Consider the following 26,803-nt stretch of genomic DNA (forward strand, 5'->3'; position numbering starts at 1 on the left):
TATGAGATAGAAACCGAGGCCACTACATTGTTTGTTCGGGATAGTCCGGGGAGTGTGAGGGCAAACATCAAAGACAGTATTAGTAGGTTATGTCAACAACAGCAGCCATGCAAAAGTTAGTAAGCTGTATTGTACCCGTACTTTTTGTGTAGCTGCTACGATGCTGTGTAATACAAACGGAAATCGTTTCATTATTCAAAGCTCCCTTGTTTACAAACGAGTCATACGATTCTGTTGATGTTATTGATATCTACTACTGTGTTTACAAATTAAAATGAACGTACATGACGGTAGGACAAGCATACGAATTGCCCGCAATTAACGCTGGCTCAATTATCTATTATCTTTTAACAGAATTGCCAAAAGGTTTTGGGATTTGATATAGATCGTCCCACGGGTAATGAGGTTTTCGTGCGTGCACATTTCGTTGTCGCGTTGTAGATATTTTATTTCGAACTATATATGTATTTCCTTCCGTCATGTTAGGACAGAGTGTATAAATCATAGTTGAGGAAAAAAGGCCTTGCTATCAACGATCGCTTCTGTTGTATATATTAGGATGTGGGTAAGGTAGGACGAGGGACGTGTTTTCAACCTTTTCCTTGGCCCAGTTTTCTAGTAAACAAAGAATGTTCACAGAAATATACAACCGTATTCCCCTGACTCTATCACGATCAGAAATATGGGATTTATGTGCTAACAGTATTCCATCTCACCCCGAAAAATGGGACACCTCTATAGCATAATATCCAAATATCCTGGTGATGTTTTAAACAATTAACAGCGGTCTATGTAAGTCGTAAGAACACGATTTTATAATTCTTTGAAGGTCTTTGTTTATTATCAAATGAGACAAAAAAAAGAACGAAAAAGTGTCCCATCTACCCCCATTCTACTATATATATTTGCGTCAATGTAATTAAATTATTAGATTTTTTATGTACTAAAAACGCGGTTTTAACTTGCATTTCAAAGCGACACCAGTGTTTTATTTTCACCACGCACTTCAACTTGGAATGTTTAGACTCGCTATGATCGAGACGAGGTTAACTATCTTAAATTTTCTCCTGCTCAACCGAAATAATGCCTGACTGAGTTACAAGTGCTCGTCAGTATTCATTACAGGTGTTAGAAATATTTTCTTTTCGTGCAGATAAAATAGCATATTCTCAACCGAAGTAGTTGATTTAAACTCGAAAATCTCAGTAAAACGCCATTTGTTTTGACACGGGGCAGTGGCACCTATATATTTCGAAGTAGTTGTTGGACAGAGCACGATTAAATGTCATTTCTTAAAGAGAACAGTTTCCTTCTGTTTGGTATTCATTATTAACACATTTGCTTTTGTCACGTAGATAACATTTAAACCAAATGCGGCAGACCACAATTTGATTAAAATCTGATTTGTTCGAGTTTTTTGTAATCGCTGAGAGAAGGCAAACAACAAGCAAGATGGTGCATCTTAACCTGAAGATTCACATCAAGCAGTCGAGTATGACAAGAACGATGCAATTCGACCCTGCCTGTATTGTATACGACGCTTGTCGTATTATCCGAGAAAAGTCGCCGGAGGCACAAGTAGGCCAAGGTATGTTGCAACTTTCCTAAAAGAGGTCTAACTTCCGGCTCCCATCGTTTGCCCTTTGATGTCTCGTCGTCATCTATTCGACAATCACTTGCCTATTCGACAGGTTTTAAGCACCTGCGAACAGCGGAGCATCGTTTTCCTAGTTTTAATGGTTGATTTGTATTTGTGAAGCGTATCAACCACGAGCAGATAAGATACACGGAAAGCTATCGGTTGTTTTACTCGGCTGCACATTTCCACTAACTTTCGGTTGCAATCTTTATGCAAGCCTCTGACGTACGATAACACGCAGCGAGCGCTGTATTTGCTTGGGGACTTTCTGGCCGCTAACAGTAAATATGCGCCACCGCCCTTCGTAAATTGAAGACGCGCCTACAACGCGAATAGACACTCATGTTTTTATAAATTTACTAAAACTTTAACGTTTTTAACTTCCAATGTTTTGCTTGCGACTTGTTCATGACGTCACGAGTCCGCGCGTAGGTCCGTCACGCGTGCCTTCCTCTTGGCCATATAAGGCATTTCCTGTGTTCATTCATTCGCTTTATAGCAGACAATACTGCTTAAACATCACTATTAACATCGGCTTTGATTGTAGTTTCTATAGATAATCCGAACGTCGTGAGTATTAATTATGTTTAAAAAGAACCTCACACAATTATAAGCAACCAATACCTTTTAATTTGCTCAAAATCATTTGTTGACATACTTTCACACATGCATTCATTATTCACTTGTGTATTGCAGCTCAAGATTACAGCCTTTTTCTGGCTGACAAAGATCCAAAAAAGGGAGTTTGGCTTGAATCGAGACGACCACTAGAGTACTACCTTTTAAGAGATGGAGTAAGCTTGTGAAGCTTTTGCTTTACTTGTCACTTGAATTACCAATATACCTTATAAAGAAGTTTAATTGTGGCCAGAGCATATCATAACTTTAAAGCAAATATTGATTTTCATCATTGTAAAAATATTAAACAAATTGTTACACAGGATATACTGGAATACAAACAAAAACAAAGACCACTTAAAGTGCGAACACTAGATGCTTCTATCAAGACTGTCATGGTATATTCATTTAACATCTGACTGCTTATCCATTTGCACTGAGTTTCATGCTAAAGAAAAGGAATTTAACTTTTACGATATCTTGTGTGATGATATCATATGTTTATGTAAAAATAAATGCGTCTTACAACATGCATACTACATGGCTTGTTCCAGTGAAATGTTATGTTATAAGAGGTGTGGATTCTTCTTTTTTATTTATTTCTAACATCAAGCAACTGCTTTCAGATTGATGACAGCAACACTGTAGATCAACTTATGATCACAATTTGTACAAGACTTGGTAAATGTTTTTCATTCACTTTCTATTAGTTGATAAATTGTTTTGTTTGTTCTAAAGTAACCCAATTCTATATCTATAGTACTGTGGGGTAAGATGAAATACTGTTAGCACCTAAAAATAAAAAATTAACAATGCTTTTTGAATAAATATTCTTTGTTTGTTACCAAATGCATCAAGAAAAAAGATAGAAAACATTCCATCTAACCCCACCTTAATACATCATGGACCTTTAAATGCTTTGTTATATTCCCACGAAAAATGTTCATCGTAAACTTATTGTGTTCGTGCTTCAGATTGTTGAAAAAACTTTCCTCTTACTTATTTCTGGTATTAAACACTTTTATCTTAAAACTTTGTACAAAACTGTTTTGTCTAATTTCTACTTTTTTACTCACACAGGTATTGTGAACCATGAGGAATATTCCTTGGTGCGTGACACAATTGTGGATGAAGCGCCTCTACAGAAGAAGGCAAGTTAAATCATTCTTACCTTCAGAGATTTTAATTCCAATTCCTCAAATCAATTTCACAGCTTAACACCACATTCAAAATCCGTACAACAAAATGTCATCACATGAATTATTTAGTAATCGAAACATACCAATGGTCCTGTACTCGTGTACAAGATTAACTTATTGGGATTTTACATTATAAAAATACATTAGAGTGCTTCTTGGTTTAGTTTTTATTAAATAATTATTTGTGACAGTTACATAAGACATAAATTTTATACCTTAAAATTGTGATCCAAGAAAAAATATTTTAGTTTTGCAACATAAATTAGTTTTAAATGTACTCTCCTAGGAAATGGTATTAAATTTCTTAAAATGCTAACTTGAAGTATTAATGAAAATAGGACACTGGAACTTTACTACGCCCTGGTACTACAGACCGAAAATTTGAAACTTTAAAAAAGAAGCTTCACACAGATGACGAGTGTAAGTAGTACGGTATCTCATCAACTTGGATAAGTTTTTACATCTGCCATTTTAACTCTGAATAATTTATAACAGTAAACTGGCTGAGCCATGGACAAACGTTACGTGAGCAAGGAGTGGAAGAGTTTGAAACCCTCGTGTTGAGGAGGAAGTATTTTTATTCAGATCAAAACGTTGATTCTCGAGATCCCATTCAACTCAATTTACTTTATGTCCAGGTACCCTTTTACCACCCTAACACATTATTAGAAAAATGGCCGTCTTAAACTTAAAAGTACAAAACTTTTGTGTTTTAGTGTTATGTATAAATTTGCTTGTCAGAATTAATTGTTTTTACAATTAGGTATATGGAGAATAGCATAAAATATAACCATTTTTTATATATTTTTTTATAAACATATATAAACATATATTTAATAATAAAAGTCTTGTTGCAATTCATAGACAAGAGACTGTTTTATAACTCGACTCATATCGGCTGATTTCTGTTTACATATGTCATAGTGTTTATGGGTGTGTTTGATAAATACCAAGAATGTCTGTTAAAAGCATGATGTATTGATTTATTTTGAGAAACTGATGGTCTTACCAAGAATTTTGTGCTACATACATTTGTTGGTCAGTTTCAGACTTTGTACCGAAGTTATAAAAAATATCAAAAATTCTTCAAACAATATAACCAAGATTTAAACCTGAAGTCTTGATATTGAACTTAAGCCTTTTTAATATAAAAAACTAGTTGTTCCTACAGAGAATAGGTTACAACTCAGATGTTTTCCTGTTTATTTTTTTTTAATTTTATGTGTTTTACTTTTTTTTATTATTAAAGTCAAGAGATGGAATCTTGAAAGGTCAATATCCGGTAAGTGAAAAAGATGCCACAACCTTTGCTGCCATCCAGTGTCAAATTCAGCTTGGAAACCATGATGAAAAGAAACATAAACCTGGATATATAGAGTGAGTAAACTTGGAAAAAGTTATACTTAAATTTTTTATTTGTATAGACTGCCTTCACATAAGCATTGGCTAATGTAATTTTCACTGAAAGACAATATTGTCATTGCTTTTAATAATTAACTATTTTCTGTATTTTCTTTACACAGGCTAAAGGACTTCCTACCAAAAGAATATGTGAAGAGTCGTGGAATTGAAAAAAAGATATTTGCCGAACATAAAGCATTTGAATCATTGAATGAAATTGAAGCGAAAGTAAAATATACAAAGAACTGCAGAGCTCTTAAAACCTATGGGGTCACATTTTTCTTAGTTAAGGTAAAAATTATAAAAAAAACTAACTTATAACTGTTTTAGATATCTATTTTGTTTTATTGTTATGTAATTAATACTAGGTAAACAAGGTTTCAGTAACTTTAACTATTTTAATGGTTTGTATGATTTTTATACCAACTCTTTAACAAAATGATTCTGTAATAAAATTTATCATGATTTCCAAGTATAACAATTTTGCATATTATTATTTATTATGGAATTCATTTTCAAGGAAAAAATGAAAGGCCGAAACAAGCTGGTTCCACGTTTGATGGGAGTCACCAGGGAGTCTGTAATGAGAGTGGATGAGAAAACCAAAGACATGTTAAAAGTATGGCCACTTACATCAGTTAAAAGATGGGCTGCTTCACCAAAATCTTTCACTCTGGTATGTTTTTGTGACTTTCTTGAGCTTTACATTTTGTAGCTGGTTTAGTAATAATTGCATCTGCTCAACACCAATTGTGGCCTAAATCCTAGGGCCCATAGCGTGCTACGCTGCGGGAACTCACCCACAAAGAATAGAATCGAATATGCTCAACACCATTACATGATAATTTTAGTCACTATTTTAAATTTAATTTACATTTGGTTATCCACAGGACTTTGGAGATTACCAGGATGGATACTACAGCGTACAAACCACTGAAGGTGAACAGATAGCTCAGCTCATAGCTGGATACATTGACATTATTCTAAAAAAGAGGCAAGCAAAGGACAACTATGGACCAGATGCGGATGAAGACGCAGCCATGGTGGAAGATGTTGTTTCCCCTCACAGGTTCTTTATTTTAAAAGACTGGAATTAGTGTTTGCAATAATTTTAAAATAATGTTTTTTCTATTCCATCAATAATCCACTTTAGAATTAAACAAATACGATTACTTTCCCTTAACAATCTATCCATTGAAGGGCTCAGTTGGTTGCCATGCACGGTGGATCAGCAGGTTCCTTCCACTCTGGCTCTGTAGCGATGCCAGGAGTTATCCGGAACTCCTCTGCACGACCCGACAGTTACTCCATGGGAGCTATGCAGCCACCAACACAAGTCACCACACACCAAAACTTATCTTTTGGTGGCCAACCACTGGTTAGTACAGGTTTTTAACATTTTTTTATATTATTACAATTGTCCGCTGACTCTTGTAGTATATTTACTCAAACCCGCTACCGGCTAGAGGGTTTTATATTGTTGTTTGGTTTGAAAAAAAAGTAGGATTTGTAAATATTTAGTTTTATGAATACTTAAAAAATATAGGTTTTATAAAGCTTTTTACGTTTCATGATGATTAATTTTGTATGTTCAGATTAATGACAATGCTAATCTCTTTTACTTAATTTCTGTTCCTTTAACTCAAAGAAAAACACCTCACGGACACCACATCCTAAACATAAAAATTAAATTTAACATTTACTATTGGCTAGCTACCATAAATTGTCATGTTTTTCTAAAAATACAAAAGAAGGTGTTTAGTGAACTACACACCTATTTTTGCATGTAATCTCATTTCTTTTTTTTGAAACCATACAGACAGCAGCACAGCAGGCATTCATGGGCAATATAGAGCACGGGTTCAATGCATGTCGTGCTGCACATGAAGGCTTCAACAACAAAGCAAATCTTCCACCACTTGGTTCAGACGCTGTAAGTTCAATATTTCTTGGAAATAAATAAAGTTCTTATTGTCCTAATTTTTTTTTTATATACTTATCATTTTTATTTGAAATTACATATGAATATTTCAGTAAATAAATATTTAAAAAAAAAACAGTGATAAATATTCTTATCTATTTAAATTTCCTTTAATCTATGAATCAGGGATATGAAACCGGAACTCGATTGACTTTTCTTTGTTACAATGTTGAATCTGGTACTTCCCCTTATAAGTACACATTCATTCAGTCTTATTGTTTGACTTTGTGAATTGGTTTCATAAACTTTCCCACCAATCCATAAGTTTACACTGTTATCTGTGTGAGGGAATGAAGATGGTTGTATTACCACAGTCAAATAGAATCATCCAGCACTTTAGATTTTTATATTATCTTGGTTATCTTAAGCTAACACTTGTGTTGAAAAAATATTAAAACTGTTTATTCAATGAAGGATTATATATATAATGGTGCATTGAAATATTATATATAAAGTTAAGATGAGAAATCATTAACTTCCAAACAGTTACATTATGATAATACATTACTTTTTTAATCCAAACCTCTTAACAGTGTTGCAATTGAAAAAAGGAATCACTCAGTTTCATGTAACTGAGAAAACTTTTATGGTCTAACTAATATACTACTTCACTCTGTAGGCATCCAAACAATGGAAGTTAAACGCATTGGAAGAAAATCGACACAACATTCAATCAAACCTTGCAGCCATCGATGCAGCAACAGCCACTGTCATCACAAAAACATCTGGTTAGTTTCCATTTGTTTTGTTAAAAATACAAATAATAATTGTCAGTAGTTATATTATGTTTTTTTTATTGTACTTTAAAGCTCACTTCCCACTCTACTTATTATGTAACGGAAAAAAATATTTTAGACATACATTTTCACCACATTTAAAGTAACTGTTTTTAGTAGGACCTTACTAGCGTTTTATACTACTTTCTAACTTTTTATATTTTTATTCTTTCAGGTGATCGTGAGGGTACAAATTACACCACTGTAGGTTCTGCAATCACAACTATCTCATCCAACCTTAATGATATGACCAAATCTTTGAGGTTGATGGCAGCTTTGCTTGATGATGGCAGGGATGGGGATGGACTGATGAAGGTTAAAATAAAGAATTAAATAAAAATTTAATAAACATCTTTAATGTAGTAACTACAGTTCAGTTTACTCCAAAAAAATATTAAATGTTTTTTAAAGGAAAATTTGATTTTATCAGACAATTTTATTTAAAATGCATGGTTGACATAACCAATGATTTAAGGTAATTTATTTAAAGTTTTAACTAATATCTGTGCTCATTTAGGCTGCTAGGGATCTTACTGCAGCTATCCAAGATCTTCTGAAAGCAGCTCAACCCAACAGCGAAGAACCAAGGCAGAATCTTCTCGGAGCAGCTGGAAAGATCGGAGATGCAAGTCATGATATCCTCAAATACATCGGGGAGGGAGGAGATGATGAGTTTCAGGTAATGAAGAACGTGGAACTATTTTCTTATACCGTAACGGCTGTTTGAAAGTTTGTTTAAAAATAATTTGTCAAAAGGTTTTTCAAAGTAATTAGATTTATGGTAAGACATACCTTTTATAAATAGTTAGAAACGGTTCTCTGACACACCTAAAATAAAATGGTATTAAATCGTGTAAGTTTTAAAAACTGGCCCAGATATTATTGCCATTTTCTGTTATCTTAGTAAACGATAAATTTATTTACCTAAACATTTTCATGGTTGTCGGTTTTTCTTTTGGTTTGTAATTGATGATACTTGAACATCCGTACCCCCAGGACATTCTGATGAACTTGGCTAAAAAGGTAGCAAACGCAACGGCAGCACTTGTGTTGAAAGGAAAGACAGTTGCAAGTCAATCCAACGATCAGCAAGTACAAAACCAAGTGATTGCTAGCGCCACCCAATGTGCGTTATCCACTTCACAACTAGTTGCGTGCACAAAGGTATAACAAAAAAAGAAGGAACGGAAACTTTAATATTATACCATTAATGTGTATCACCACTGTTAACAGTATATTAGTTTTTGCAATATTCTAGTTTGAATTACCTTTAACCATTATATTGCTATAATGTTCTGTGTAAAATATTGTCTACATTTATACTTTTTAATGTCATATCACACCTTTCTTTACCTTGTTTAATTTTTTACCACAGGTTGTGGGTCCTACCATTAGCAACCCATCATGTAAAGAACAACTGATTGACGCCGCACGTGAGGTCTCACAGTCGGTTGAAGGATGCTTGGAATCAACACAGATTGCCACCGGGGATCCAGATTTGCTTCGGGCACTTGGAGATGCTGCATCTAATGTTACCCAAGCTCTTAATGATCTGATCAACCATATTAAAATGGTGGGTGTGTTGACAGTGTATGTTGTAGCGTGAAAATGCAGTGTATGGTTGTGGCTTATGCGAATTTATTTCATGACTTTCTGTTTTGAAGGTAGAAAATCCACTCGTTTTTCCCAAAAGGTGTATTAAAAACATGTTTTTGCTAAAAGTTCGTTTTGTTGAATCTGAAAACATAGATAAAAAGATTACTCAATTTAACATATACTTTTTCTTCCACTTTACCAGGGCTCAGAGGTCAAGGATGGTAAATATGATGACCAATGTGAGGCTATATTAAATGCAACTGACAAGTTATGCAACAGCATGGGAAATGCTGCGGTTATGGCAAAGCAGGCCAGGTTGCTGGGACAAGTGAGACATTGTGTTTTTATTGATATATTTCCATTACGTAGTTGTTGAAATAAAACAATTAGCAGTAACAGTAGTAACATGATTTTTTTTAATTTTATAGAAATTGCTAAAATGGAATTGTAATTTTTTACGAAATAAAGCCCTGACCTAACTTGGTCCCTTTGATCTACAGACAACCTCAGATCTTGTGAACTTGCTCAGATTGGAGGCAGAAGATGCACAAGATGATGATTGGAGGAAGTGGCTTCTCTCTACTGTGAAACTTGTTGCTGATGCAACAGCAAAGATGGTGGAAGCTGCAAAGGTAGTTGTTCTTTTACTGGTGCTAGATCAATCTGTTTGCCTTCTTCTCCTGTGGTTTAGTTTATATCATGTTTAACCATAAACAGTTTTTGTAAAAAATGTAAAATGAGCTCAATGCAAGAAGCATTTTAATTCTGTTGTACAATTTGCATGCTTTTTTATTGCATTAAATGAAAAACAGTAATTTAAACTAACTGTTTTCCCAGGGAACAGCAAGCAACCCGCATGACTCCCAGCAGCAACAGAAACTTAAACTTGCTGCTGAAAACCTTCGGGCAGCCACCAACGCTGCCACACAGAATGCTCTGCGCAAGAAACTTGTTCGTAGACTGGAACAAGCAGCCAGTCAAGCAGCAGTTGCTGCCACACAGACCATTGCAGCAGCCAACGCCGCAGAACCACACAACACAAATAAAACAAGCCAAAATCAACTGCTTACACACAGCAAGGTAAGTTAGTTCTTACTTTGTTTAAAGAAATGTTACAATCCTCCATATATTTTGACTTAAATTAAATCGGAAAATTGAAATATAGAACTTTTTTTTTTGTACTACCTGCGTTCATATGATCTGTATACCTATAAATTTATCAGCTTAATTTACTGCTTTTAAATAATTTCAACACTTTCTATGACAGACACTGCAGAGTGATCACATTCCCAAGTTACTGCAAGGAATACATGGAGCATATGAGGACTTGGAGAATCCAACAGTGCAACAGAATCTCATCACTGCTTCAAATGAATTTATCCCAGTAAGCATACTGATAACAGCTACGTGGTTAACCACATATTTCTGATGGGAAGTTTAAATTCCTGGATACCCAAACTAGAAAACTAACATTCAGCACAGCTTTGAGATAATACTTTTCAATATTAAATTTTAATTATTGCCCCTAATATTATATTCAATATTTTTGAACACACTGTGCAGTAACATAAAATCCCATTAGGGATTTAAGCCTTATTGGGTATTAGTAAAACATATTCTTACAAAAAGTTTCAGAGAGGTTCTATTTTTAAAATAGTTCTAGAAGTCCCACAGTTGCACTTCCCAAACACAATTAATCTCTCTCTCACTCTAGCCTGCAACAAAAATGGTTGCATATTCAAAGGCAGTCGTGCCAACAGTAAGTGAGAAATCCACAGCTCTTCAACTGGCTAACTGCACCAAGAAACTTGCACTGGCTGTTGCTGAACTCAAAACTGCAGCTGTCAAGGTAAAAAGTTTAATTTTATTGTTCGTTACTCTTTACAGTTTTTACCTTTTGTAAAATAAAGTGATTTTAAGAATCACTCATTTTGCTTTATGATTTTGGATTTGAAAATTGACCCAATAAGCATGTGCCCAATTGTTGTTTATTAATATTTTTCCTAATCTAAACAGGCTGGAGAGGTTTGTGGAGCAAGTGGAATTGATGCGGCTTTAGAAACAGTGACAGCACTCGACCGCCAACTGTCAGTCTACTGTGCTGATGCCAAGAATGGAGAGTTACAACCCCTCCCAGGTCAAACCATGCAATCTTGTGCACAGGAATTGGGAGCAACCTCAAAAGCTGTGGGATCTTCTATGGCTCAACTACTTACTGCTGCTGCTCAGGTTTGTGGTAGTTTTTCTTTTAAGGAAAAATAAATTGCTTTATTTCAATATTGTAGCTTTAAATTTTGGAATGCTAAGAATTTATTTAGAAACAGTTTTTAACTTGCCTGTATATAACCACACAACTCTTATACAAACTCAGGGTAATGAAGACTACACAGGAATGGCTGCACGAAATACAGCAAATGCACTGCGAACATTAGTCGGAGCTGCACGAGGTGTCTCAGCCAACCTGCCTGACCTAGAATCACAACTAAACCTACTGGAGACATGTCGGGATGTGATGGATAAGTCCGTGAATCTGATGCAGGAGGCAAAGTTGGCTGTGGAGGATCCAGAAAACCCGGAGAATAGACAGCGCCTCGCTCAGGTTATTATCCCAAAAGTAGTTGTGTGGGTTTCTTTATGTGGTAATTGGAGTGGAATGCAAAGATGTGCATCATATAGGGATTTTATATTTTTAAATTTAGTTTAGTCTTGATTTTTATGTTTCTAGTAAAATATTAAAGAAATGTAAATAATTTTCAATTAACTTGCATTATGTCAATAACTACTGTCTAAAGATTGTTAAACTTCTGCTTTGTTAATTATATAACTACCACAGGTTGCCAAGGCAGTTTCCCATGCATTGAACAACTGCATTAATTGTCTTCCTGGTCAAAGAGATGTTGATGAGGCTCTTAAAAATATCGCAGAGAGCAGCAAACGTCTCCTCTCTAACCAAGTAAACAATTGTTAAACATTTTCTTTATTCAAAAAATCTTTGTGTGTCAAACTACATGTTATTTCTTCTTCTTTTTATTTGTCTATACAAATTATTGGCCTTTGTAAATTTAGTATTAGACTGATTATATTTCAGCAGAAAGCAAATTTTTTTGTTACCACAGCCGATTGGTGCAATAGATGTCCCAAGTTAAAGAATATTATGTTTGTGCACATTACATAAGCAATCGTTTTAATAATTAACCAGTACTTCTCTACTATTCTTCTTAACTTTGTCTTCCTTCTTCCTTTATCCTCTACATTAGTACATGGAAGAGATCAACATGAGGAACCTGTCTTACTCTAGATTGTGTTCTGAACAGTTAAGAGGAAAGGTTGACCCTTATTTTTCACTTTTTCTTTTTCTAGATCTCTTTATATTTCTTCTTCTTCCCTAATATATGAGCTAAGAGAAACTTTAGAACTCTAGAACTTTTTTTTATAATGTTTTAACAGTTCTTGTTTTCAATTTCCATCATAGTAACCCTTTCACATCACTTTATATTTAACAGTTTCCAGTCACCAACTCAAACTTCCAAACTGCCCAAGCACAACTGAATAAGACAGCTGAGGAATTAAACATTGCAGCAAATGACTTGGTCGGTGCATCGCGCGGAACTCCATCCGAACTTGCAGCATCAAGTTGTAACTACAACGATCGCTTTACAGAATTACTGGATGCCGGAATGAACGTGGCTGGCCAGTCCCGGGTATGGGTTAAGCAAGTTCTGTTATTTAGTCTCGTAGTCACTTCATAGCATATTTTAGGAAGAGTTTAAAGTTTTCTGAGGCAGGTTTTTATGTTCATTTAATGTACAGTCCGAAATGATTCTTGTAAGTTTTGTGCGACATATGCACATATTTATATCTCAACCAGATCAACATTCTGCCCCCTAATCTTTTATCTTAACTTTAGTATTTACTCTAGGACAAAGAAGATCAGAATCATGTGGTTGGAAACTTAAAAAGTATCTCCATGGCATCCAGCAAGCTTCTTCTTGCAGCCAAAGCTCTTTCTGCAGATCCAGGAGCTCCTAATGCAAAGAACCAACTATCAGCTGCTGCCAGGTGAAGTTCACTGTTTAATAATGCTAGTATAAGTTAAGAATTATTACAAATAATAGTTTGCAAAAAAGTCAAGGGCACATTGCCAAATAAGGTTTCCTTTTTCTTATTCTGTTAGTATTATAATATTAATTAAGTCTTTTTCACTTTTCAGAGCGGTGACCGAAAGTATAAACAACCTGATCACACATTGCACTGAGACTGCACCTGGACAGAAAGAATGTGATAATGCTTTAAGACAACTCAAGGTAAGTGTGAATAATTCTGTTTTCAACTTAAATTTACACTTGTAAGGCAAAAAAGAACAATTTTCACAAGTATGAATGTATGTAAGTGTAAAATATGTTTTTATTTGATGCATTGATTTTAATACAAACCTGTTTCTCACTCAGACTGTAAAAGAAATGCTTGAAAATCCCAACGAGCCGGTGAATGACTTTTCGTACTTCGATTGCCTTGAAAGTGTGATGGACAACTCAAAGATGCTCGGTGAATCAATGAGTGGAATCACCCAACATGCAAGAGCAAGCGAGCTTGAGAGCTTTGGAGAAGCAGTCACTGCCACACAGAAATCCCTCATTGGACTTACCGAGGCTGCAGCTCAGGTTAATGCTCAATCCACAATCGTTGTGGTAGTTTTATAATGATGAACCGCAAAACTGTATTTTTATAATTAAAGTATTTAAATGTAATTGCTTTGTCTTTATAAGAATGAAAGGCATGCAATACTGTTTAGGATCTAATCTGTAGTAATTTTACAATTTTATCCCTTTAAATTTTCCACAGGCAGCATACTTAGTTGGCATAGCAGATCCTAACAGTGAAGCTGGCACTCAAGGTCTGGTTGATCAGACTCAATTTGCACGAGCCAATCAAGCTATTCAGATGGCTTGTCAAAGTTTGCTTGATCCATCTAGCAACCAGCCACAGGTAAATAGTTACTAAACTTTTTAATTTAATAAAGGATATGAAAATTTAATATGATAGTTTATAATTAACCAGTACATCAGTATGGGAATCCAATTTAGTTTAATCAAATTATCTTGATCGCCAATTACAAGCATCAAAATTCAATTATCATTTTTAAAATAAGATTTTCTCTTTTTAAATTTATACACCACAGTTGACAACATTAGCAAAATTGCGCTTTTGTAAAATTAATTAAACTTTTGCACTTTTCTTTAGGTATTGTCAGCTGCCACTATTGTAGCAAAATACACCTCCGCGTTATGCAATGTGTGCAGAGTGGCATCCAACAAAACTACAAATGCTGTGGCTCGCAAACATTTTGTGCAATCTGCCAAGGAAGTTGCTCATGCTACTGCTAATCTGGTCAGGACTATTAAGGTAGGTGTGGTGGTTGCAATAAATGTTGGAAATCTATGTGTCCTGTACTATAGGAATGAACCTTAGAAATTTTGTACATATACGCTATTTAAAAACTGTAATATTTTAAAGATTTTTGCAAGCCTATACTTTATACCAAAAAATTAAATTTACTTCTCTGTGCAATGAAATGTCTAAATTCATCACATGTGGATACATTTGTTTTGTTTCGTGGTATATTATTAATTTAAAGCACAAAACATAGAAAAGTTCAAGGAAAAATGTTAGTTACTTACCTTAGGCATTGGACGGAAACTTCTCAGAAGAAAATCGCGCAAACTGCTCACAAGCAACCAAACCATTGATAGATGCAGTGGAAAGCCTTACCACTTTCGCTTCCAACCCTGAGTTTGCAAGCGTCCCTGCCAAGATCAGTGATGAGGTGATGAATATGTAACTTCCTCAGCTGTTAGTTCTATTCTGTATGGGTGAGGTCCGTGAGGACCTAGGGTTTGGGGAAAGTTTGGCCGTGGGATTTAGGCCAGATTCAGCTGTTATTTAAAAATTCTCCTACTAATATATTTGTGGTATTTATACAATGACAGTAGTTTTTAATAAAATTGATTTATAAATTGTTGTATTATGTACAGGCACGTGAAGCACAACGTCCGATCATTGAATCCGGGAAACAAATGTTACAAAGCTCATGTGATTTGATAAAAACTGCACGAAAGTTGGCGAATAATCCTAAAGATCCTCCAACATGGCAAGTAATGGCCGGCCATTCAAGAGTGGTCTCGGATTCCATCAAAAAACTCATCGCAAATATCAGGTGAGTGGAACTTTACTATCTCTGTTGTGGTATGAATTGAAAGACTAGATACATTTAACTTTAAATTGATCAATAAATTGTAATATAGGATCTTTATTAAATATAATAATATAATTTTAGAAGATACGCCATCCATTCGAAATTGTAACATGATGGTTAGGTATAAATTTGCTCGCTGTTTTTTTCAGTTTTTAGTTTAGCCTAATTCATTCATTTTATGTGTAAGAAGGTAATTAAGAACCACTCATGTACATTTTGTAAAAGTTTTAATGGACAAGATATACCTGTTTGGCCCGAGATAAAACATAGACCTAAACTTTTAAATTTTAAAAATACATTAATCATTTATATTACCATCTTATCCACAGAGACAACGCACCAGGACAGAAGGAATGTGATGAAGCAATTGATCGAATCAATGAATCAATCCAACAATTCAACGACGCTGCATTATCTGCTATGGATCAGAGTCTTCCTGCCCGTGACGACAACTCACTCAATGGATTCCAAGCCATGGTGAGTTGGGTTGTTTTCTTTTACAATGATAAGGGAGGAGTCGGAAGTTGTGCAACATTGGGTGCAGTTTTATTAACTCCCGAATGTCTTATTTTTTGTAACGTGTTTTAGGTTGTGGACACAGTGAACCAGATCAGTCAGTGTGTTGATCCGCTTTCAAATGCTGCAAAGCAAGATGCTGCCCAACTTGGAAGACAGGTAAACAAACCTGATTTAAAAATATGTAGAATATTAGGTTGTGTTAATCAATTATTGCCTGAACGTTGCTTTTATTTATCAATCAATGCAGTGTTTTCACTTTTCCATTTAAAGACTATCTGTATAAAAAAAAGAGTTTAAATTTTATGGAAACTTTTATCTTCCGTAACATAGGTGGCACAGATGGCAAGTTATTTCGAACCACTTGCTCACGCTACCATTGGAGCTGCTGCGAATTCTGTCAATCACCAGCGACAAATGGACATTCTAGATTACAGCAAGACACTTGCTGAGTCAGCACTTCAGCTCATGTTTGCTGCCAAGGAAGGTGGCGGAAATCCTAAAGTAAGTTTTTAAGTATCTGGAGCTTGATTCCATAAAAAATACATTAAAGAAGAAAACATTTCAATAATTTTTTTTAGTTATGAGTAGTTTCCCCTTGAAACAAAATACAGGTGTCGACTCTTTTTTATGAAATGACTGGGGCATTTTAATAATTTAGTACTTTTTTTCTTAAAATTTAAATCGCTAAAACATAGCACCCTATAAAATTTACTATTTTTTATATTTTGTTGTATTTAATTTTAGTTTTTTAATTCATTTTAAGAGTGGCCTGAGCTGCATAATCAAATTTAAATTCTAGTTTAAAATAGATCATCGAAGACAGTAGAAGCACCTTTCTTTTATATAGTTTATAATGTAAACTTATAATTTAATCTTTCTGTTTTTTCTGGTATAAATTAAGATTTATATTGGAGTAGACTAACGAATGAAGTATCTGTCACATTTAAAAATGCATGTTTCCATAGACTACCCAGTTCCTAATTTAATAAATTTAAATAGCTTTGCATTTAAAGCATGAGAACTAGAGTTAATTTAAAAGGTAGAAACTGTTTAGTGATTTCTATGTTTTGAAAAATACTTTATTTAGATAAGTTTCTTTTAATTTCAAAATTGTTTCTGTTACTAAAATATCTTCACAGCACAGTACAACAAAAATAAGAAAACTTAATCTTGGGCTTGCAGATTAGTTTTTTGGTTTCTATTTAACAAACCAAACATTTCATTCATGAAAAGCCCCGACATGATACACGGTCCAGTAGCGAGATAATCTTTATTTTGACAGGACCCACAACTGCACATGCACAATAACATGAGTGGGGAGTTTGTACACCACGATCCGCACAGGATGCCGGTGTGTAACGTAGCTCACCGCAGTTCTAGCCCCACACTAACCCCTAAACTGCTTGCTGCTAACCCCAAACCAAACCCTCTACTTTTTTCTTAATTTCTTTAGTTTCAAAACTTTACTTTTTTCTAAAACTTTGTGAACAACAATTTGAGCAATTTTCGGTTTGTTTTATTGGTTAAGACGAAACTTTATCATATTTCTATCTCGTAGCCGATGCAGTTACCATCTCGTGGACACAAGAAGGTTTGTTGAACAGTGTGTGTGGCGATTTATGTTTCATGTTTTCTCGATGTTTTTTTATGTTGAGACTTTTGTTTGAGTGGGCAAGCTATGTTGTATAAACTCTTTGTGTGGTTTGTGGCAAATTCAGTTAAAAATTTCAATTACTTTTCTCTTTTCTACTTTCTTTATTTCTCATCTTCAGTTTGTTTCCTGGAACCCTTCAGTGAAGATTTATGTACAGTCTAAATTGAATCTTCTAATTAACTAACAATGCATGTTGTTTGACTGCAACAACTAAGGAAACTAACCAAACAATAGCAGTAGCTTGTCAGTAGACTCTTGCATTAGGAAGCACTTCAGAAGAAATTACACATCTTTAATTTTAATCTTAATTCCCTTAATAAAATTTCTTGCCACACCAGGCGGACAACACACATGAGGCAATAGACGAGGCGTCAGCATCGATGAAGGAGGCAATTGAGGATCTTCTTAAATCGGTCCAAGAAGCTCCAGAAGCTCTTGTCTCTGGAATGGTGGATACAATTAGCTCAGCTACTGCTGTAAGTTTGGAATATGTTTTTATTTTATGCTTTAACTTTTTGGTCAATAGACTTGTGTTTCTTGATCAGTATGTAAAGCTGCATTCAATTTCAAACGTCAACTTTTAACTCCTTAGCTTTGAATAGCAAATCTCACAGCCAGGCGGAACTGGATTTTCTCTGATTTTAATCCCAGTCCCAGGTTCTTTAGAACCTCACACATGTAGAATAAAAGTATTAAACCCATTTATCAAACCAAACCTATGTATTGGCAACTGTTGTTTAATTGGTAAATATTTTAATAGAAACCTTTCTTGGATTTTGTTTAGATTCTACACAGCAATGTGCAAGCAAATGAGGATGACACATTCGCCGATTACCAAACCTCCATCATGAAACACTGCAGAGCAATAGTGGTGACCAGTAGTGACATGAGCATGGCTATGAACAATCGTCCAGATGAACTGGCAACACTGGCAAAGAAGGTCACGGAAGAATACTCAGCGCTTGCTTCAGAAGGAGCAGCTGCTGCTTCACTTGCTGATTCCAACGAGGTTTGTGAAAAATTGTTCAATTTGATTGTACCAATGTGGATTTCTGTATTGTTTCTTTGTGTGATAAGAAAAACGGGACTGTTCTTAAATTATTTAAAAAACGATTTTTGTATAAAAGTGTAAGCTGTTGTGGTTTTAAAACTTATTCCACCATTTTAACACACCATCTTTTTCGTTTAGGTTAGCAACCACATAAAGAAGTCTATACAAGATCTTGGAGATGCTTGCAAGGAGCTCGTTACTGCATCAGGGATGGTGCAGAGCAATCCGAGAGACATCCACGCAAAGAAAGATCTCAAGGATGCGGGGAAGAACATCAATGAGAAGGTAAATGTTAGGCATTTCTTTATTATGTATATATCAATATTGCATGTGTTGTTATATTTATATATTCTTAAGATAAATATTTATTGCACTTTGAAAACAGCATTGGTTTTACTGAATCTTTAATATCAGGTATCATATGTGATGTCTTCATTACAAGAAGGTGGTCGTGGCACACAAGCTTGCATCAACGCACACACCAAGGTTCAAGGCATCATTGGTGACTTGGATACAACACTCATGTTTGTTACATCTGGTGCTCTCAACCCAGAGTCTGACAACGAGTCATTTGCTGAGCACAGGTAACACTTGTTATTCTTCTGTAACGTACAGTGGAAGGAATGTTTGTGTATTCTCTTTGTCAGTATTATGTATGTGTTATGTTTCAGAAGGTTAAGCTGCCTTGTTTTATATTATATTTCTATAACGCAAGGTAATAATAAGGTATTGATCAGAAAGTTTCTTTGTAAATGTATGTTGTGTCAATATTCAAATTGTTAATACTATGTTATGATTATTATTTTCTCTACTTGCGTAGAGAGAACATTCTCTCCACTGCGAAGGCGCTTGTGGAGGACACCAAGCAACTGGTGGCAGGAGCAGCTGGAGGACAGGAAAAGCTTGCAGGAGCAGCACAATCTGCATCACAGACCATCAGCAAACTTGCTGATGTAGTGAAAAGTGGAGCATCCAGCCTTGGAGCAGATGATCCAGACACTCAGGTACCTAACAATTTAGTAAATTGTGATAAATAAATAAACAAATCCGTTTTGCCCTAACATATTTAGAACCTGTTGCAACACTCCTGTCACTGTTATAATATAATTATTAGCCATTTAAATCTTAAGATCCATCTTATAAACCTGAAACACCACAGGTGATCCTAATCAACGCTGTGCGCGATGTGGCATCTGCACTGGCTGATCTTATTAATTCAACTAAAGATGCAGCTGGTAAATCCACCTCAGATCAAGCTATGTTCCATCTTAAAGCATCAGCAAAGGTTTCAAAAGATTTGTTTTTTATCATGGTTAAATATATTGTTGTCCTATTTAATTTTGAATTTTTTTATTGTAAAAGGGTAATTTTATCAAGTCAACTTATAAATCAAGAAAAAAATTCTATGACTAACTTCAAAAGTTTGTAGGCATGTGATAGGCAAGAAAGTATAATAAAAGTAATTAAAAACTGTATAGTATGTTAACATATTCTAAAATAAATTTACATAATGTTTAACACAGGCAATGGTGACGAATGTGACATCTCTATTGAAAACGGTCAAATCAGTTGAAGATGAAGCTGCTAAAGGACCTCGTGCAATTGAACAAACCATTAACTCCATCAAACAGGAACTTAAAGTAAAATTCAATTGGTTTCATTTTATAACTCTGATATAAACTTCAAGTTAGAGTTACCTTTAGGTACACAGTTTATTAAAGGTATGAGCAGGTATTCCCCAAAAAAGTGGTAATATTTAACTAACAATTCTTTTGCAACCTTTAGTCCACATGTATGCCCTCTTTACATCTGTTGTGGAAAATGCATTAGATTCTTATTAGAGTTAGACTTTAAGTTATGATGCATGAAGTTGAGTTAGCTTGGTTTTACTGTCAAAGCGGCTTTTGATAAGCTGTTCGTTGTCCAGGGAGCAAAAAAAATGGGAAAACACCATCTTAAGAGTCATTTTACCTATTGATGTTTACTAAAGTTTGTGTAGGAAACATAAGATTAAAAATATGCTTGTATTATTATTCAAAATATCTTATTGTTTCAACTATAAATTAATAACATATGTTAGTAATTTAACCTTTCTTTTAATATAACAAAGTTACAAAAATATTGCCAAGTTGTGTTAATAAATACGAAACATATTCCTGCATTAAAATTTTGAAAATCTTTTAACAGTCCCTGCAATCTGTGGCTGGTGAAGAAAGAAGGGCCACGCCAGAGGAGCTCATTCAAGTCACCAAGCCAATCACCAATGCCACCGCAAAAGCTGTGGCTGCTGGTAAATTCTGTCGCCAGGAAGATATGATTGTTTGTGCAAATATGGGAAGGAAAGCTGTTTTTGATATGATTCATATCTGTCGTGTAAGTTTGTCATAATATTCTTCTAACAATGTTTATTGGAAATTTCGTGTTGAAGAACAAATTAGTTTGGTTTGTAGATTTAATTTTAAATGTATGCTCCATTTTATATTTACTTTAAATATATTAAGGTACCAGTTTCACAACAATCACCATTTTTTCTCTCCAGGCATCAGCAGCCAACACGGAAGACCCAATTCAGCAACAAGATACTTTGAAATTTGGCTCAGGTGTTGCTGAAGCCTATGTTAACCTATTAAGTAATGTGTTGGCCACAAGCCACCAACCAAGTAACAATGATCTAAAAAAGAATTTGGTCCCTCTTTCAAAGAGTGTTGCTACTGCAGTGAGCAACCTTGTGCGGTCTGGAGAAAGCATGAAAGGTGAGTTTGTTTTTTTATTCAAAGAAACTTGAAACTTACTTTCTTTTTTTTTAAATAATTTATTTTTATAAATATTACATATTTACTTTTTTTCTATAATGTATTAACTTAAAATTCAGTCAATTTTTAAATTAATTTTAAAGGTCATTGACTGATCTGGCTCTGTAGTTTATGATTTACTGTTAAGTTGCACATAACATGGTGCAGTGTGAAAATATCCTTCTAAAATTGGACTTAAATAATAGATATTTCTAATATCAGGTACAGACTGGGTTGATCCAAATGACCCGAACGTCATCGCTGAACAAGAACTTCTTGCTGCTGCATCCTCAATCGAAGCTGCTGCCAAGAAACTTGCCCAACTACGACCACGCAAGAAGCCCAAGGTACCCGTGGTGTTGCTAACTAATTTATACGATATAAGTTAACCTTTAAAGGTAAACGACTTTATAGATGTTGTTCGTTGTTATATGTGAAGTAGGTGTTTATAATTTAAACATTGTTGGAAATCTTTAACAGCAAGCGGACGAGAGCTTGAACTTTGAAGAACAGATTTTGGAAGCCGCAAAATCAATCGCAACTGCAACCACAGCCCTTGTAAAAGCTGCATCTGCTGCCCAGAAAGAACTTGTGTTGCAAGGAAAGGTAAGTGAAGAAAATATGTCCAAAGCAAGTTAGAGTAGTGTGCATTTTATTGCGTCAAAAAAACATGCTAATCATCATACTGGGTAGACTAAACCTACATTTTACACAGGTCGGGTCTGTACCAGCCATGCGTCATGATGATGGACAGTGGTCCCAAGGCCTCATTTCCGCAGCTCAGATGGTGGCACGAGCAACCGGTAACTTGTGTGAAGCTGCAAACCAAGCCGTGCAGGGCGAAGCGAGCGAGGAAAAGCTTGTTACGTCAGCAAAGCAAGTGGCATCCTCCACTGCCCAATTACTGGTTGCTTGTAAAGTAAAGGCCGACCCTAACAGTGAAAACATGAAGCGTTTGCAAGTGAGTTCTGTCTGCCTGCTTGTTTTTTAAAAGAATGTTCACAAAGCAAATGTGATTCCTAGCAATGTTACATGCTGCAAAATGTTTTATCGCAATGATTTTTAAGCCAAACCCACATTGCTAGCTAACTAATTCGCCTTTTAAATCAACCCTTAATGCACCAGACGGCAGGTACTGCCGTAAACAAAGCCACCCAAATGCTTGTCGAATCTGCATCGGCCACATTTGAAGAGCAAAATGAGGAACCGGAAGTCGAGTTAGCTGGCGGGCTTGTCAGCGGTATAGCCCAGGAAATGCAAGCAATGGAGGCTATTCTTGCAAAAGAGAAAGAGTTAAAGGAAGCACAGTCACAGTTGCTCAAAATCCGCAAAAAGAAATACGAGCAAAACCAAAAGAAATAGACAGATCCCAATTTCCCATTGCAATCAGTTAATATTTTATTTTACTTTCAGTTCATTTTATTTTAAAATCTTTTATCAGTTTGCTTGCTTAGGCATTAGTTTCAACTCAGTTGACTTCCTTTATAGTTTTTAGTTATGAGAATGAAATGTGTGGCAGTTTATCGTCAGTTAAGAAACGAGGCTTCAATGTAAATTAATTTTCTTTATTTATATTTAATCATGTCCATTTATCTTTAACATTATTATAATCGTTTTTGTCTCCTTTGATTAAGTTTGAATGCGGTGGATTTTTAATTTTCTAATCGGGTTTTGTTTGCATGCACTCTTTCTACCATCCGTGGAACGAACGTGACAATAGATTGCTGGCAATGCAGTCAAGCACGCTTCAGAAGACCTCGTCAAAGCGGCGTCCGAATCCGCTAACTCTGACGACGAAGTGGAGGTTGTCATAAACTCACGACTGGTCGGAGGCATTGCGCAGGAAATGATGGCGCAAGAAGAGATTTTGCGCAAAGAGCGAGAACTACAATCTGCAAGGCAGAAACTTGCGCAGATTCGTCGGATGCGTTACAAGGATGATTCTGAATCCGATTAAGCTGTGGAAACATTTTATATCGCCCCATTCCCACAGCTTCGCATTTTGCTAGCATTCGCTTCCGGCCATCGTCCAAGGTCCAGCAAAATTACAGTGTCTCGTAAATTGTACAGCGCTGCTAAAGCCCGGCTTTATGTTCCTGTTCTCCTGTATATAAGATGAAAAACCCGTCTTGTCCGTGGCGACACCATTAAGCTGCTGAGCCTCTATATAACGGTGTTTAATTGTACATAAGCATTATTTCTAGTTCGATTATTACACAACAGTCTAACAAAATATTCTAAAAATACGCCGACGAGTGTATTCTTTTTTCAGTCGTGTTGTCTATTACTCCGATAAAGCTTGGTGTTTAAAGCGACGAGATTTTTCTCCGCTCACCCTTATGATTTCGCAAGTTGCTGTATGTTTGTTCTCGCAATTAACCTCCCTGCCTCGCCAATGTCCACTAACAGAAAGTTATTATCCTGTATAACATTCTACGTAAATCCCTGTATCATGAATGCACATTAGGCCCGACAAAATTTCTCATACGCAGAATACATCACTTTACTGAATGGGGATTGTCCTTACAAGCTATGGGGTCATGTAGTTTCACATCATGAACTTCCAGTCAAGGTATAAGAAACTAGGCTATACAACAAATTATTGCGATGAAATTCTATTTTAAAAAAATGTTCTTTCTGAATATATAGTAGAATGGGGGAAGTTGGGGCACGTAAGCACATACTGCCCAATATTTCTAAAATCAAAAAACATTACGGTCTTTGGGTGATACTACGAATTATTACTAACTATCATTCCTTTATTAGTCAACGGCAACAAAAACCCTATTCAAAAAATGTATAAAAGAAGTTAAAATATTAAAGACACGAGGAGTTAGTTAGCGATTCGCACAACATGTATATAGTAGTGCGGGGGAAGATGGGAGACTTTGGGCGCATAATATATATCCAAGTATACTGAACGCGTTTTAAGCAATTAACACCGGTCTATGGGAGTTTTGGGGACCGGGGATACGGTTTTATAATTCGTTATAGGAAACTTATATATATATAGTACAATGGGGGAAGATGGGACACTTAAGCACATATTGCCAAATATTTCCAAAATCAAAATAGATGACGGTTTTTGGGTAATACCACGAATTAATACTACCATTCCTTTATTAATTGACAACGATTTAATAAAATATAATAAAACACACGAGGAGTTATTTAACTATCCGCACAACAAGTAAAATTTTACAAATTCGAAAACACACAGGATAAGATGGAACAGTTTAAAATCATTGTTAATTTTGATTATTAAGTGTATTTATAAATAGGAGTATACGTAAATAAAACGAAATAATACTGTACGCCTTTAAAATTAAATCTTAACATTCTTTTTCTTGCTCTACTCCGGCTTACTGCTATAGTTTTTAACATGTTACCTATATACATTATATTATTGCATAACAATTGGTATTGTTTGTACGACAATGGGTAATGTTCGAACATCAATGGATAAATATTGTATCCTACAAATGTATATGAACTTGTAATAACAGAAAATTGATTATAACTATTACATACGACTCATTAACAGATCATCACTCTCTTTTTTCACAAGTGAGCGCTCATTTTTTTATTATTATTTTCTGGGGACTTTTAAAAAACGTCGTTTTTGTGACATATAAAACGTGTATTGGAATAGTATTTCAATATTTTATAAAAAATTAAAAAAGAGTCTCGTCTGACAAAGTGTCCCATCTTTCCCCACCCTACTATAACTGTAAAACGATGTTTTGTTTGTCGTATTTATTCCAAATTACTGTCATATTGACCCCTGCCTATTTTCCTTATGTTTATATCTCAGTGTTTTTCACAAAAATAAAACTAGTTTTATAAGACAAAATCAAACTATATGAAATATTCAAGCTCTTTTATATGAACCTTTGAAACTATTTCAATCGTTTACACTCGCTATAACTACAAAATTTCGTTCGCTTTTGTGTGATTTTGCGAGCATTTAAAAGCACCTTACCATTTCACTTTTTTCGCCTGTTTAAAAAATACTGTCTCTATTTCACATATTTTTTAATATTTAAAAACAGTTTTAGGTTTTGGTGCGCGCTTTATAAAGTCGTGATAGTACTGTCGAATAATTCTGTAATATGTTTTATTCTCTGATTATCATTAAATGAGGGGCCGTCAAAAGAAAATTAAAAAGTTCCCGTCTGTTGCAAAAGTGTTCCACCTTTTCCCATCCTACTATACTCCGTTTTGCTTAAATTTACAGTCCCGTGTCATCAAAACCGAAGATAACTCAAATCTGTCTCTCTATTTCCTAGTCGTCGTTTGAACAACTCTTTGATCCAATGTTACTATATGTTCATTGGTTTGAGCAGAATATAATCAGTAGGCCTAGACTGCATGCAGAGCACATAGCACAAGTTGTAGTAGTAGTAGGCTAAGCATATTGTAATGTCTGTCGTTTTGTTAAAGCTCCTTTCAATGCGACCCTTAAACTGCTTGGGATCTTGTGTTCAAACGCGGAAACGAAAATTCGGAAATAATTAACAAAATATAAAGATAGTTCTGAACAGAGCCATAAAAATACCGAGTAGTCCAACCCATTGTTACGTAAAACACAAATTGAACGGCAATTTGGGTCCAAAATAACACAGTAGGTATAGGGAAAATGTATGTTTTTCGGTAAATTACAGAAAAACTTGGGCCTAAAAACAAATTTAAAGGTTGAAAAATGTAAAAAACATGTGTTATTTGTTTTCTGTGTCAAAATAAGTCAAAAATTAGAATTAGAAGCGCTTGATTTGCGACATTTTAGTCATTTAATGCGGCTAAATTTATACATTTTTTCTAAAAATGTTTGGTAAGGTAAATAGAAGCTGTTTTACACCTTCCCACAATAGGAAAACACAAACAAAACTTAACAAGTTCGTTTAAACCCATTGTCAAAGTCACCACTTTTGCTCTATTTTGGACACACATAGACGGCAGTTGGACTACTCGGTGTTTATACGACTCTGGTTCTGAAAAACGTTTAATCATTGTATTCACAAATTCAGTATATTTTAATACCATCGTTTTACATAACAGCTAATCGGTTATTTCTGTGGTTATCACCAAGTCATACGGCATACGCCATACATTCAGGAATTGTATTGTACGGTACCATTGCTTTCTCGCAATATTACTATGTATACGAATTATCAATATTATTTGTCATTGCTTACTACATAGTTATCTCCGGTTAGCACTTCAAGCTGTTACCTGATTGTTTTGTATCAGATATTGTGAACAATTCGTAACTGCTATCATAATGGCGTTTTTTGCGCGGGTGTGAAATAGGTGCTAGGTTGCAT

The 26,803-nt window shown here is 35.0% G+C and overlaps 1 protein-coding gene across 9 annotated transcripts; it reads left to right on the forward strand.

Moving 5' to 3' along the window:
• Nucleotides 1-1,324: 1,324 nt before the first annotated feature.
• LOC149738445 (talin-2-like) lies at nt 1,325-23,990 on the forward strand. 9 transcript variants are annotated; one of them, XM_089874829.1, is made up of 53 exons: nt 1,325-1,588; nt 2,336-2,433; nt 2,581-2,655; nt 2,884-2,938; nt 3,338-3,408; nt 3,795-3,876; nt 3,952-4,094; nt 4,706-4,833; nt 4,980-5,148; nt 5,378-5,533; nt 5,748-5,926; nt 6,058-6,235; nt 6,677-6,790; nt 7,458-7,566; nt 7,790-7,929; nt 8,132-8,293; nt 8,611-8,778; nt 8,990-9,187; nt 9,413-9,538; nt 9,711-9,842; nt 10,048-10,290; nt 10,478-10,594; nt 10,925-11,059; nt 11,227-11,439; nt 11,582-11,809; nt 12,044-12,163; nt 12,468-12,536; nt 12,714-12,911; nt 13,130-13,269; nt 13,421-13,514; nt 13,659-13,871; nt 14,053-14,196; nt 14,452-14,613; nt 14,894-15,034; nt 15,243-15,424; nt 15,793-15,940; nt 16,052-16,138; nt 16,313-16,483; nt 17,265-17,333; nt 17,541-17,573; nt 17,975-18,112; nt 18,421-18,645; nt 18,826-18,972; nt 19,102-19,271; nt 19,508-19,691; nt 19,847-19,972; nt 20,211-20,327; nt 20,875-21,060; nt 21,227-21,440; nt 21,702-21,826; nt 21,960-22,085; nt 22,195-22,440; nt 23,200-23,990. In XM_089874829.1, the coding sequence occupies exons 1-53, from the start codon at nt 1,453-1,455 to the stop codon at nt 23,434-23,436; spliced, it is 7,767 nt and encodes a 2,588-aa protein (XP_089730955.1). In that variant the 5' UTR covers nt 1,325-1,452; the 3' UTR covers nt 23,437-23,990. The 9 variants fall into 9 exon arrangements, with proteins under 9 accessions (XP_089730955.1, XP_089730956.1, XP_089730957.1 ...); XM_089874830.1 differs by having other exon boundaries at nt 22,605-23,579; XM_089874831.1 differs by lacking the exon at nt 17,541-17,573.
• The last annotated feature ends 2,813 nt before the right edge of the window (nt 23,991-26,803 follow it).

The sequence above is a fragment of the Ciona robusta genome, chromosome 3, assembly GCF_009617815.1.
Source record: "Ciona robusta chromosome 3, ASM961781v2".
Classification (NCBI taxonomy): Eukaryota; Metazoa; Chordata; class Ascidiacea; order Phlebobranchia; family Cionidae; genus Ciona; species Ciona robusta.